Genomic DNA, 13515 nt, shown 5'->3' with positions numbered 1-13515 from the left:
GCTGCAAGTCCCCAAATGAGGTTAGAATAGACAGCGGTTGTTTTTAATCCATGCTTGCTGGCAGCTCCACATTAATTCTTCATTCTCTCTCAGTTCCTCACCTCACCAGCTCTGGCCTCTGTAATTAGCTGCTCTGAACACACTGTGGCTGACATTGATCTATGGGGTTGCGTAGACCCCGCGTGGGCCACCGGTTTGGCCACAGGCCCCAGTGAGGACCAGGTATGTGTCCCAGTGAGACTGCTCCAAAGCTCCAGAGGTCAAGGAGGACACCAAGAAGCCAGTGGCTCAAAGCTGGTTTTGCCAGAGGCTCCTGTGGTGCCTTCTGTCCATCCTAGGCATAGCATTTCCAGGAGAGTGATCCCACCTGCTTGCCTCTGTGTCCCTGAGCTCGCACAGTGCCAGCTGATCCCAGGAGAGAAACAAGTTATTTCTCTCCTCACCTTGGGCTGTGGTGTGCATCCCAGCTGGGAAACTCAGAACCACTGGGGAAAGGAAATCAATAGTGGGATATTTCCAGGCAGAAGGATGTTTCTCCCCTTTCTCTTACTCGCCTTTGGCTTGCAGGAATTGGAAGGGGGATGTTGGCTCTGTGGGCTGGTCAGGCTGCATCCCAGGTGGTGAGATGTCCTCCCGATGACAGGAGGAAGCCCTCCTTCCCTGCAGACCCTGCAGTCCTGCCCTCTCCCTGGCTGGTCAGGCCTTTCATCTGGTTTTCTCAGCCAGCATTAATGCTAGAGCTTCTGAATATTTCCAGTCAATAACCATGCCCGTCTTTTCTCAGTTCACTAAATTATACACATATTTCATTCTTTTAACCTTTTCTTGTAAGTCAGCCACTCAGAATCTAAACATTTAATCATCTTTATTGTGCATCTCTGAACTCCCTGTAATGTATCTCGCTCTCTGACAGCCAGGCACTTGACAGGGGTACTTCCATGTCCTTGTCCTTCACACAGTAACCCCAGGGCTGACATGCCAAGAAGAATTTCAGGGTATTGTATAGGAAGGACGTTATTTAGGAAAGCCTCTTTCCCTACCCCTTCACCTGACCATTCCCTGCTGCCTTTCAGAAAAGTGCACCAGGTGGGAAAGCAGCATCCCAAGCACAGACAGACTAAGGACACCTAAGTAAAGGCTGTTATTGCCTCTCTGCTCTCAGAGGTAATACGTCTGGGTATGAGACCAGAAACACTGATGAACAACCATAGAGTCATGATTGATTTTTTTGGTTCACCAGCTGAATTGAAAAAAAAAAAAAAGTGTTTCAGTTCAACCCCAAATGAATGTTTAAAAATGTTTTCAGAAAAGGAAAAACAAACAAACAAACAAAAAAACAGTCAGCTGGGGAGGATTGCTGAAAAGACACTACAGAAAGGTAAACAGATAGTTTCATTTGTGGATGGAGTGTAGGGGGGGTGTGACACTTTTCAAAGCGAAAACTGAAAACGCTTTGAGATTTGTTGGCTTTGTTTTTGTTTTAATGGTAGACAAAACCTTTGGGGAATTGTTTTGATTGCAAGGGCCTAAAGCCAGTGCTGATTCACGGAGTGTTTGTGTCCCTCTGAAACCTGGGGGCTGGGATGGGAAGCAAGTGGCTGCTGAGGACATGGGTCACATTTCTAATGGCCAGAGAGCAAGGAGAAGGCTGTAGGCTGCATGTGCCAGGTGTTAGTGGTGAATGTAGAGAGGGGAACGTGTGTCCTGGCCTCCCCAGTTCAAGTAGGATGTGGAGGAACTGGTGTGGGTCCATCAGAGAGGCATCAGGCTGGTCAAGGGCCAGGAGCACATGTCCTGGAGAAGAGAGGTCATAGGAGCTGAACTTGCTCAGTCTGGTGAAGAGGAGGCTGCTATCAGCCCTTGGCCCCTGACTATTTGAAGGGTAATTACAAAGATAACTGGTCCAAACTCTTACCGGTAGTATGTGACAATATAACAGGGAACAGTGGCCACACATGGCAGCGTTGAAGGTTCATGTTGGACATTCAGAAAAGCTGTTGTCCTCAGAGAATTTCAGGAAACAGCTTCAGGCAGGAGGTTGAACAGGACCTCTCTGGAAGTCCCTTGCAGCAAGCTTTTCTGCCACCCACTTCTTGTGCAAGACCACATCAGCCATGCCACAGACTCTTTCTTCCTCATCAGGTCCTCTTTGTCTTCATCAGGGTCTGTATCCTCCCTTGAATAGCCCAGGTGGTTGAAATATTGCCAGTGGGACATGCAGGTCAACCCAGGAGAAAGAGCTACGCCGAGGATCAGCCCATTGGGCTGGGTTTCCTGCATGCCCCCTGTCACCAGCGCCCGGTTTCTCCCCTACAGGCTCCTTGAATCTGCTGGTTCGTGTGCGGAACAAGCGGGCCATCGACACCCAGGTGTGGTCACTCAGCGGGAACAGGGGGAACATGTGGCAGCAAGCTCACGTGCCCATCAACCCGCCAGGACCCTTCCAGGTAAGTATAAGAGCCCATCCCCACGGTGCCTCTGGTTTAGGACCATAGGACAGCCTGTGAATGTGGACTGGGCACGCTGTATCCCCTCGACAAATCATTTATAAGTAACAGACAAGTGTGTGGCTTTGTTACTGGATGTTTTATTGCCGGTGCCTTTGCCCAACAGGGTACTTGGCTGTTGTAGGGTTGTTTGTGAGAGCTGGGGCTGTGCAGGCTGGTAAGATGTGGTACTGTGGCAAAACGCCCAGCACACTTTTGGGTACTGTAAAATAATAAATAAGGATTTAGTTACTCTTGTGAGTGCTATTCAGTGCTGGGTTTGCTCATGTAACATACTAAATAAAGCAAAACTCTACATGCTCATTTTTTGACTCTGCAGATGCAAAGCACACGGGGGTTGACCCACTAAGCTATGGGGCTCAGCCCTCCAAATCCTGTGGGTGCTGGAGAGATAGGGGGAGTCGATCACTGGGGGACTGGTAAGGGCTGGTCTGTGCCCTGCTTGTCCCTGCAGAGCCCCACAGTGAGGCTGTTCCCCCTGCATGGGAAGGGAGCAGGTCCTCCGCAGCTTCACAGGGGGCTCTGCCCCGTGCTCTGGTTGCAGATCATCTTTGAAGGTGTCCGGGGCACGAGCTACGAGGGGGACATTGCCATCGACGATGTCACTCTGAAAAAGGGGGACTGTCCGAGGAAGCCAATTGGACCAAACAAGGGTGAGAGTGTGTGTGCCTCAGGGGAAAACCAGCCGGTGGGGGTGCAGACGTGAATGCATGTGCTAGGGATGTATAGCTCCTTTCACAGCACAGGAATGTACTGATGGGACCCAACAAGATGGTCAGCTCCTCCAACAGAAGATAGGAGAGGCCCTGTCAGACCCTTGAACTCATTCTTTATAGCAGTGAGTCAGCAAGAGCTCAGAGGAGCAACTGGATCCTGTAGGAGACACCAGCATGCTGAAGTCCATGCCAGTAGGTTGGGTTGGAGGTGTTGCCCCCAGGCTGCTAAAAGCTTCTGCAATATTTAATTTCCTGGAAGCCCTAGGTATGGCGGCTTTGGAAAGGGAAAGTGCTAAAGGGCTTCTGCAGGGTTAAGTCAACCTTTATCCAGGAAAAAAAATCTGCCTCTTGTGGCCTGGAGCAAGGAGTGCTGTTCTTCTTCCCATTGCCCTCTGAGCAGAGAGGCATGGCCAGGCAGGGTATCACATGAGTGATGGGAGCAAGCTACCTGAGCTAAATATCACCTCCCTCCTTACCCTGACAATGGTGCTTAGCTCACATCCACGTTTTCCTGGTGCCGGCTTTCCAGGAAATGAGACAGCCCCATCTCACTGAGGTCGAAGCCATAGCAAGGTGCACAATCAGTATGCAGATGTTAGTCCCGGGGTAGGAATCACTGGTGTGTCCCATGCCTTAGTCCTGACTGTGCCCTCAGTAACATGCCCCAGGTAGGCAGGAGAGCTGATGTCCATTGTATGCAAGCCAGAGATTTGCAAGCATGGTTTGATTTATTTATTTTGAAAGAAAAAGGAAAAATAATGTTGAGAAAGAGTTTCTGTCAACAATTTTCTTAGTTCCAAAGGTGAAGGGGAAAAAAAAAAAACATCAAAACAGGCAGAACACCCCAAAAATGTCCAAATTTTCAGTGCAGTTAAAGATCTGTTTCAGCCTAGCATGGCCAAGCTCCAACCAAACCACAAGCAGAACTTTTTTTTTGGCTCAAGTTGAATCTTCTGAGAAAGAGAGGAAGGTTGGATTGCAAAAGTAACCAAGATTCAGCATTTTCACCCCTGCTGGAAAGAAAATAAAATTGGGAAGCCTTGAAAATGTCCAGGGAAGGGTATAAAGAACTTTCATTAGATCTGAGATGTGCTTTGTGGTTTGGGGTGGGAGGAGAGGTGGTGACACTGATGTGCACTGACGTGTTTGATGAGGTCTGTCTCTGTCCCATCACTAATTCTCTTTCTCTCTCCTTGGCTGGCAGCGGTTGCTCTTCCAGGAAATGGTGTCCCAGCCCTGCACAGCCCTTGTCTTTGTGGCCCATTGACTTTCTTCCTTTACGTGCTGCTCAGATGATGGCAAGCGAGCGCTCCTGTCTTCGGACCGAGACATTCCTGCTCCTTTCCTACTCAGCCACCTCTGCTCCTCTTCCTCCCCTCCTCACTGGCACACCAAAGTGTCCATACGTTACCAAAGACTGACAGGCATGACCACGCAAAGGGATCTGGCTCAGAACTGGAGCACTCCTTGAGAAAGTCGTAATGTCTAAAACAAAATTTAAAAAATAAAGACAAGGTTTTTTTAAAAAGCACGTGCACAAGAGAGTGAGAGAAAGAGAGGAAGGAAGGAAAGAAACAGAAAACAGGAAAGAAGGAATGAAAGACAAAAAATAGGAATGAAGAAATGTGAAGAGCAACTAAAGGAGGAAAAAAAACACCCCCATGGTTCCTCGGGAATGTCGGACAGGGCTTCCTCAGGGAAGTGGGAACTTGTTTTAAACAAACAAACAAACAAAAAATATATTAAAGCACAAATTTCTACCAGAACAGTTACCTTCTTTACTGCAGAGCCCACGGCTTCGTGGACGACACACCGCAGTGCTCCCCTCGGCGCCCCGTGCTCCCCTGCTGGCTGGGGCTGCCCTGCAGCACCGCAGCGGTAGCCCCACATGCCAGCGGCCGGAGCACCTTGCCTTGTCCGCATGTGCTTCAGTGTCTCCATCCACCCTCATCCTCCAGGCTCCCATGTATTTAATTGCCCCTCCCTACACCCAGTGTGGTTTGCTTTGGCTCGCGCTGCCGTCCTGTCCCCACCTCTCTGTGCTTCTCGCCCGGCGGCCTGAAGAAGACGGAGCAGGAATGGACCCATCCCATGGACCGTGCTCAGGGGTGGGGGAGGCCCGGCTGGAGCCGGCCGTGGTGCTGGCCTCAGCCTCGTTCCCTCTCTCAGCACCTCCGGCTGGATGGAGAAGCTGTGAGAGCAGGTCTGAGCTGCAGACAGAAAGGTCTCTCAGCAGGGCTGAGGAATGCGCTGGGGTGGGGTGGGGTGGGATGGGAAGGGGGAAGCTGTTGCACATTGGCTTCCCCAGACTTAATTTGGGATACGAGCCGCCTCAGCCCTAAGCCCAGGATTGCTTCTCTGTCTGTCTCATTAGTTATTTATTATAATCTTTAATTCCTTTGCCTAACTCCCCAACGCTCAAGTGTTTTGGGTTATGGGAAAGGTCAGGCATCTCAACCTCCTCCTGCCAAGCAGCAGGCCCCGTGCCCACGAGGCAGCCCCTGGTCAGAAAACTGCTGAGGCCTTATCTGCAGAGATTGTGAAATGTGGCAACAGCACCGCTGCTCAGGGGAGAGGTGGCTGGGTTTTGTCAGCACGTGCAGTCTTAGGGCTACTCTGCTCCCACTGGCGATGAAATAGGTTGAGGAGCTGCAAGGTGGGACAGGCAGGAAAGTGCCCCAAGGAAGGATGGAGGCAGGAAGCTGGACTAGAAAAAGGGACTCGTGCTGAGCTCTGCTGCTGTTTGTCCCTGAGACACATGGGAACAAACAGGGAGTGGGGGCTTCGTCTTCTTTCTGCTGGCATCAGGAAGGGGTAAAGCTGGTGTCTCTGCAGCAGACCTGGCCTGCTCAGGGTGGAGGCACATGCTGCTTCAGGTGAAGCCCCAGGAGAAGGGACTGCCCAGCACTGTGAGAGCCTTGCTGCTACTGGAAGCAGCTCTGGGCATGATTTGGCTCCCTGCACGGGACAGAGTTGGCCCCATAGTGCTGTGGACTGGGGCTTACCAGCCTGCTATATAAACAGGATTTCTCCCCCTAAGGGGCACCCCACCTGAACTCCACACCCAGGGCACCACAGATGTACAATGAGCTCCCTCACCACCCCCCGTACCCATGGCTCTCTCCCCATTTCTAATGACCACATCAGCTTCCCTGAGACAGCTGTGTTTGTCCAAAACCACCTGAATGTACTGGCTGCCTCCTGCGCTGCTCAGCTTCTGGAAACGGCTGGTGCCTCCTTTTCTCCACAGATGGAGGGGAAAAGCTTCTGTTTCACTCCCAAGAAATGCAGTCTGAAGTCCTCAAACCCAGCTCTCTTTGCTCCTGGGCAGGAGTTCCTCTGCACTAACACCTCCCATCCAGCTTTGGAGAGAGAAAAGGGCAACAGCTCTGAGGGACAAGGGGAACTCCTTCACAGGGGGCCTTGCAAGACAGGTGAAAGGGATGAGAGGGCCTTGCTCCTGTTGCTCTTCTCCACTTCCAGGAATGATCCCTATCATCTGCTCTGTCTCCGTTCCTCCCTCCAGAGCCCAGACCTTGATCACACTGAATATCTGACCAGAAGATCTGTGGCACTCTCCCAGGGCCAGGCAGCGCTATGGGATGTTGTGTGTGCCTAGAGCAACTCAGCTTCTTGCTGTCTGTTGCCATTTTCACAGGCAATCAGTGCCCTTGTCATCTTTTAGCTGAGCTCTTTCCGTCCATTGCTCTTCTCTTCCTGTCCTCCGTGTTTGTTGGAGGCCAGAATTCATCACTCTGCCCCTGGCAAGAGCTCAGGGCAACTCCTAGGCCTTGAGGCAGAGCCCCTCATGGCCTTGCTCCAGCACTGGTGGAACATACCTGCGAGGAAGGGTGTAAATGCCTCACAAGCTGACCCGTGGCCATGGGTCCAGGGCAGATCCAGCAGCTCGCCCCAGCCAGAGGTGAAGCCTTCTCCTGCTGCCAGGAGCAGGCGTGCCTCTTGCCAGCACAGCAGCTTCAGAAACAGTCTCAGGGAGCCCCTTCCCACTTAGAGCTCTTCTCCTTTACCTCTGGCTTGAAAGCAGCTGCTGGCGAGTTTGGGGGAAAGTCATTAACCCAAGTGCCTCGGCTTGTCAGAAGTACCGAGGAAGAAAGGAAGGACCTCATTTCCCTGGCAGGTGTGCAGAGAGAGCGTAGTAGAGGAAAGAGGCACTTCAGCAGCAAGGATGAGAAGCTGTGCAGCGATGGAGGGGGTCTGTTTGTGCGTGTGTGTGTGTGCTGTGGTGGAGGGGAAGGCTCCATCCCTGCTCTCCAAGGGCAGTGGTATTTGGGGTTTGCTACCCCAGCCCCATGCTTGAGGGGGCAATTCTTCTCGAGGAGGTAATGCACCCCAGGTGAGACATAAAGCCATGCCCCTTACCCCTCGCAATTAAAGACCCCCTCACACTATTCGCAGTGTTCTGGCTAAATAACTGTCCTTAAACTTAATTACAGACTGTCTTCTTAAATATCTGTTGCAGTCCCAACTGGGTACATTATGTTTCTCTCCCTGATGTTTTATGTTGCTGTGTGCCTATCGAGTAGCTGCTTTATTCCGCTCCAGAAGTGGCTGCATTTCAGTGATGGTGGAGATTATTCCTGTACATAGAATGAAAGTCCCTGCAGAAGAAAAGTGCAATATAAATTTAAGAGACTGCTTTTATTTACAAGGAGACCTCTGCTTGGTAGTTGTAGAAATACATTAGGAAGAATGCTGTGTGGGTGTTAGCCGATATATACTCCATTTCTTTTTTTTTTTTTCTTTTTTTTTTTTCTTTTTTTTCCAGAGTATAAAACAGAAAATATGTGAGTGTGCAGGCTCCTGGGTATAAGCTGTAGATATTAGAAGTAGTGACTGCTACTGTGTAGTTACAAGCGGGGCTTACAAAGAAACTTTCATTTGAAACCTCTTTTTGTAGTTGTTCATTGTATTCTGAAAAGAAAAAAAAATACAGTTTTTGTATTATAATTTTCCACGTTTTGATGCAAGTCCCAATAACAGGTCATCAACAGGACTTTAATCAATGGCTTTTAGCAACACAAATACAAATTCCTACTACTTGCTCCGAGGAGCAGCTCCCGGCTGGTAGTAGTAATAGCCTATTTTTCTCCCACGTAGATCAGCCGCTGGAAAGCGAGGGAGCAAATGTGTTTCATTTGATGCGAAGTTAAGTAATTCGGAATGCCTGAGCACAGCTCTTCCCGGCCGTACGGGAGCGAAAAGATGTTTCATCTCCGTGACAAATCTCAGCGCGGCGCGGAGCGTGTGAATGGCTCGGCAGCTCCTGAGCTGCACGGGTGGGCACGGCGCGCCTGGTCTGCCCCGCAGCGACGGGGAGCCCGGCTTCTGGGAGGTGGTTTTGTTCTGGAAGGAGGTAGGGTGGCGATCAGGGGAACAGTGGTGGTGGTGGTGGGGGGGGTGTTCAGGTGTTTAGGCTGGAAAATCTCCTGCAAGGATAATTTGTGGTTGTATGAACGAGAATAGTAAACGCCGTACAAATTGTGTTCCGCTCTCCATTGCTGTTCGAAGTATGGAAATCTGATTTCTCTCTGTACAAAGTCCTGCGGGTGCACTCCTCCAGAATGACGTGGAAATGCAGCAGTGCCGCAGGGAGGGCAGGGAGCCCCCTCCCCAGCCTGTCCCTCCCTCTCCGCACCTGGAGAACCACTCTGCTCTTGGGCACCCAGCCGGCCGGGACAGTCACCAATCAGCATCCCTCCATCACTGCCCTCAGCCTTGCCTCCAGGCTGCGCCCACCCCTGTGCAAGGTGCCAGCAGGAGGAATCCCTGCTCCCCTCTATCCCTCAGCAGGGCTCAGGCAGGGAGTTCTGCCTGTGGGAATAGCCAGGGGCTCCTTCATCCGTCATCGCCCCCAGGTGATGCCCAGCTCTGCGCCCAGGGAGCAGGATGCTGCCTTTGATGGGGACAGGAGCTGCACTGTGAGTGTCTGCTGTGCAAGAGAGAAGCCATCTCTCGCCCTCATGGCTTTGGCAGGGATCTGAACTGCTCAGGGCATCTTGTCTCTTCCAGGCTGCCTTCAATGCGGGTGCACCCTGCACTGCGGAGCCACCGGGCAAATAGCAGCACGACCCCATGCAGGCTGCTGGGAAAGCCAGGTGCTGCCTCCATGTGTGTTTTACTTTGGCCCCACTATTACCTGCTCATCCTGCTCAGCCTGGGAAGGCATTTAATGCAGACAAAAGGCATTTGCAGAAAAACAAGTCCCGGAGAGCTCTGGAAATTGCATTTTAACAGGACCCAATTTACACTCCCTGGTAATAACTGGCGGCTGGTGGTTTCCAGCAGGGAGCTGAATAGCCCCAGTACACTCAGCATCCCAATTGGTAGCTGTGATATATATGTGCTTTTCAGCAGTCACCCCTTTGGAGCAAGACACGTGCCAGTTTGCCTGATTGTCTGCAACCACCCAGCCCATCACGGGGGATTCTGGGGTCTTCAGGTGGCTGCTCACTGCCTGGTGTGGTCACCTTCTCCATCTGGCTCCCTCCATCTCCATCTCCATCTGGCACAGGGCTGCTGGGGCTGCCTGGGTGCTGGTGATGGAGCAGAAAGACAAGAGGACTTCAGGGCATGTGTTGGCTCCATCAGGGACCTTGTGAAGGTCACATCCTGTCTTCCCATGGGAAAAAGAGGGCTCATGACAGCGCCAAGGATGGCTGAGAGGATGAGCCAGGGCATGATGGCATTAATTGTGAAAAGGAAAGAAGGCTCCACACTGCATTGCTCTTGTTTTCAGTGGTGGCAGGCAGCAGGCTCAGCTCTGCAGCTGCTTGGATGGTAGGTGAAGGAGAAGAAAGAAAAGCCCTTAGATCAGATTGCCCAGCTTGAACCTGTACCACTGCAATGGTGAAAAGCCCTGGGGAAGCTGCAAAGGAACAGGAGCAAGGGAGAAGCTGTCTCTGCTGGCAGGGAGAGCTGGGCAAATAGCTTTTGTGTGGAGACCTGGGAAGGTCTGCGCTTTTTTGTATAGCTTGGGGATGGCCTATAAACCACTTGCTGCTGTGGAAGGAGGCACAATTTTATGCTTCCATTGACTCCTGCCCTAAAGGCTGATTTAGCTATGAGTGCTTGGCTTGCAGTGGGATTTTTTACCCCCAGGGTGGCCTGGACGCAGCATAGCACAGCTGGACAGCCCTCACACAGTGCCATTCCCCACAGCAGGGCTGGTGCCCAGGGCTGGCTGCTCTGCTGGCGGTGGTTGATGTGATAACAGCCAGTCCTTGGCTAAGCACTGAGCCTGCTGAAGGGTAACTGCCTGCTCTGCCACCCTGCATCAGCATCTCTGCGTTCCTCCTGGTCTCCTTTGGCAGAAGGAGCTGGGCTCTGGTCTTGCCATCTAGGCAGCAGCGTGGCTTTCGGTTGCATAAAACCCAGCTGTTACCGCGAGGATTTACTCCTGGATGGTCAAAACTTGCATACCTGTGGCACAAGTTCATCAGCACAGGCAGGAACTGGGTCGGAGCTGAAATACACCAGGCGTTGGCAGTCCTGCTCAGGCAGGGGGGTGAGCAGCAACTTCTTTGCCCCCAGCATTACAGCTGCTCTGCGTGCAGGCTGAGCCCACACAGCTCCAAGAGAGCTGCCCCACCTCCCCACCTGCATCTCAGCCCCTGCTGGCAGGCACCAGCTGGTTTTCTTTTGGTGCTGTGATAATAAGATGGCATTGAGATGAAGGTGTCTCCAGGAGTTGCTTGCACAGTGTAGGTCCAGTTTTGGTGAGGTGCATCATCTTAGCAGCATGTGAAAAGATCGGGACTGCAAACAGAGGTGTGGGTGTGCAGCAGCTGCCAGTGATGCAGTAGAGAGGAGAAAGGACTTAAAAACCTCTTCTGGATGCAGCAGCTTCCCAGCTTTCCCTTCTCCCACTGGCCACACTCGAACCCTTTGCAGGTCTCCGGGTGGGTCAACCCATCCCTCAGCCAGCCCAGGAGGTGATTGCAGATGTTCCCCCTCAAGTGCCTGATCCTGTGCTGAGCACCTCGGGCAAGGTGCTGAGCGCCCTCCAAGGTGGGGACATTTGGTATATATCTTGTCCCACTGGGCCTTGGTCCTGGGAATTGGTTACTGGTACCAGTAAACACAGAGCAACAGCCAGCAGAGGCTGTAATGGCACGGTGGGCTCAGACAGCACCTAGGTTGTGGTGAGAGGGGAAAATCAATTCCTTGCTGCCACTGGAAGGTTCCCTGGGGAATTCGGATGCTGGTGGGGGAAGCGGAGCAAAGGAGCTTTCCTGTGCATTTATCTGGTTGTTTCCTAGGGGCCCCTTGGTACGTAACGTCCTGGGACAAGACTCTCCCAGAGTTTGCTGGAGGTGACCTGTTGCTCTTATCAAGCCTTGCTGTTTGTCCTCTTCTGCTCCCCAGCCCTAGCTTCTCAGTGCATTGGTGTAACTGGTGGCATCAGCTCTGGGTAAAGGGGCCTAGTGCCAGTGCTTTCAAGTAGATGATCTTGGCCTGTTTTCATGGCTCTTGGGATCATCTATATCTACCCTCTAACCCCAGAGGGCTCCACGACATGCATCCATCTCTCAGGACATTCCCAAAAAGCTGGGGATGCTACAGATACTTGGCTCTTCTTTGTGCTTTTGGTCATAGCCCTTGCCTAACAGCATGGAGACAGTCCCCTGTGTCTAGATGGGGTGGGAGATTTGGTGCTGGATGGTTTCACTTGGGTCTTTTTTCCCAACCAGAACCATCCTGCCTGTATTACAACGCACACAGAGGAGGAAAGGGGCTGTCACCCAGTATGCGACTGCCTCACGGGGCAGCAGCTGTGGCCAGAGGTGAGCATCAGGCAGTGCTTCCCACACTCTTCCTCACTCCATCCTCCTACCCCAAACTCACCCTCACCAGGCATTTCATTTCCAGCCTGGAGAGACCAGCAGCAGATCATCCCTGGATCCCATAGATGGGGATCACACCAAAATCCCGTCCTCAGCTTGCAAGGGGCAGGGAGAACCAGCTCAGGCCCAACAGTGAGCCACTTCAGTGGGATCCAGAGCCAGCAAGATGCCACCCCTCTCATGCTTCCAGGTTGCCAAGGCCAGTAGAAAGTATGTGTTGACCTGACGGAAGCACCCAGAAACACCCCCCCGAAAGGAGCTGTGCACAGACTCTGTGTATTTGGGGATACCACGGAGAAAGGGGGGGTCCTCTGGTGTCGCCTGTTTCTTTTCACATCGGCATCCTGGGTGGGGGCCCTGGGACAGAGCCTCCACCTGCCTCCTCATCGCCACCACGTCTTGTCCCGTCCCGCTCCACATCTCGTAGGGTGCTGCCTCTGCCGCCGAGCAGAGCCGGGGCCCTGTCGCCGCCACGACACCCAGACGTCCGCAACGTTCAAAGCACAAAGCACAAAGGGACTGAACCGAACCTTTTAAACAGGGTGAGATGTTTTATAAGCGTTGCCTCGTCCACCTCCCACCCCCCCCAAACCCCGACGCGCCCGCCGTGTAACCTATAGACTCTCAGCGTGGATTGTTTCATTCGAATAAAGCTGCAGTACCCCAGCGGGTGAGCCTGCGTGTCCGTCTGTGCCGGGTTGGGATGGAGACCAGGGGACAGGGATGCAGCCTTTGGTTTCTGTTCATGGTGGCTGCGGCAGGGAGGAGCTGCTCTTGCTGCCTGACACCAAGGGACATGCTGAAGTTTGGCCTTTGACTTTTCCTGGTTATGTCCCTGGGGAAGGCTTCTTATTCTTGCTCAAACCTCTGCATGGTGACTGGGCATGGGATACGATGTGGACAGGTTTGGGGTTGCCAGCACTGGGGCCGCCGTGTGAAGGGGCACAGAGTGAGCTGCAAAAAGCCCTCCCTGATGTCCTTATATCCTACACTGCTGCTGCCTTATCCAAACCTCTGCTTCCAACCTCCAGTACTGCCTTGCACCCTGGGGTCTCCAGCATGGGCCTGGCTATTTCATGGGCCCCTAAGGGAATGGGCTGTGCTGGTTGTGGTCCATGCAATGCCTGAGATGTTCTTGGCTGAAGGTGTCTTCTTTATGGCACAGAGGTCTTCAGGGCTTCAGGAGCAAGAACCTGGCTTAAAAAATATTTCATCCCAACATCAAGGTTTTAGTAAAAAGAGATATCACTATAAGAGCTTATCATAGGGTTGGTTAAGCTACAGCCATACCCTCCACTTCTACCGGTATGATTCTGACATCTAGGACTGCCTGGAGAAAGTCAGGGCTCTCCCAGTGCCTTGTCATTGTGTATTTTTCTCATTAATTGTTAATTCCACCTGGCTGAGATGTCCTAACAATGGGGCTCT

The 13515-nt window shown here is 52.3% G+C and overlaps 1 protein-coding gene across 4 annotated transcripts in view; it reads left to right on the top strand.

The window, feature by feature from the left end:
* The window catches only part of MDGA1 (MAM domain containing glycosylphosphatidylinositol anchor 1), a 140066-nt gene extending 127313 nt beyond the window's left edge, over nucleotides 1–12753 (top strand). For all 4 annotated transcript variants that reach the window (XM_027454015.3, XM_027454014.3, XM_013108791.5 and 1 more), the window contains exons 15-17: nucleotides 2317–2447; nucleotides 3052–3160; nucleotides 4428–12753. In XM_027454015.3, coding sequence (XP_027309816.2) covers nucleotides 2317–2447; nucleotides 3052–3160; nucleotides 4428–4519 — 332 coding nt within the window. In that variant the 3' untranslated portion in view covers nucleotides 4520–12753. The remainder of the gene's footprint in view (nucleotides 1–2316; nucleotides 2448–3051; nucleotides 3161–4427) is intronic.
* Nucleotides 12754–13515: the final 762 nt, after the last annotated feature.

This window comes from Anas platyrhynchos, chromosome 3, assembly GCF_047663525.1.
Source record: "Anas platyrhynchos isolate ZD024472 breed Pekin duck chromosome 3, IASCAAS_PekinDuck_T2T, whole genome shotgun sequence".
Taxonomy (NCBI): domain Eukaryota; kingdom Metazoa; phylum Chordata; class Aves; order Anseriformes; family Anatidae; genus Anas; species Anas platyrhynchos.
The sequence above is the reverse complement of the archived record's forward strand: the minus strand, read 5'-3'. Positions and strand labels throughout refer to the sequence as shown.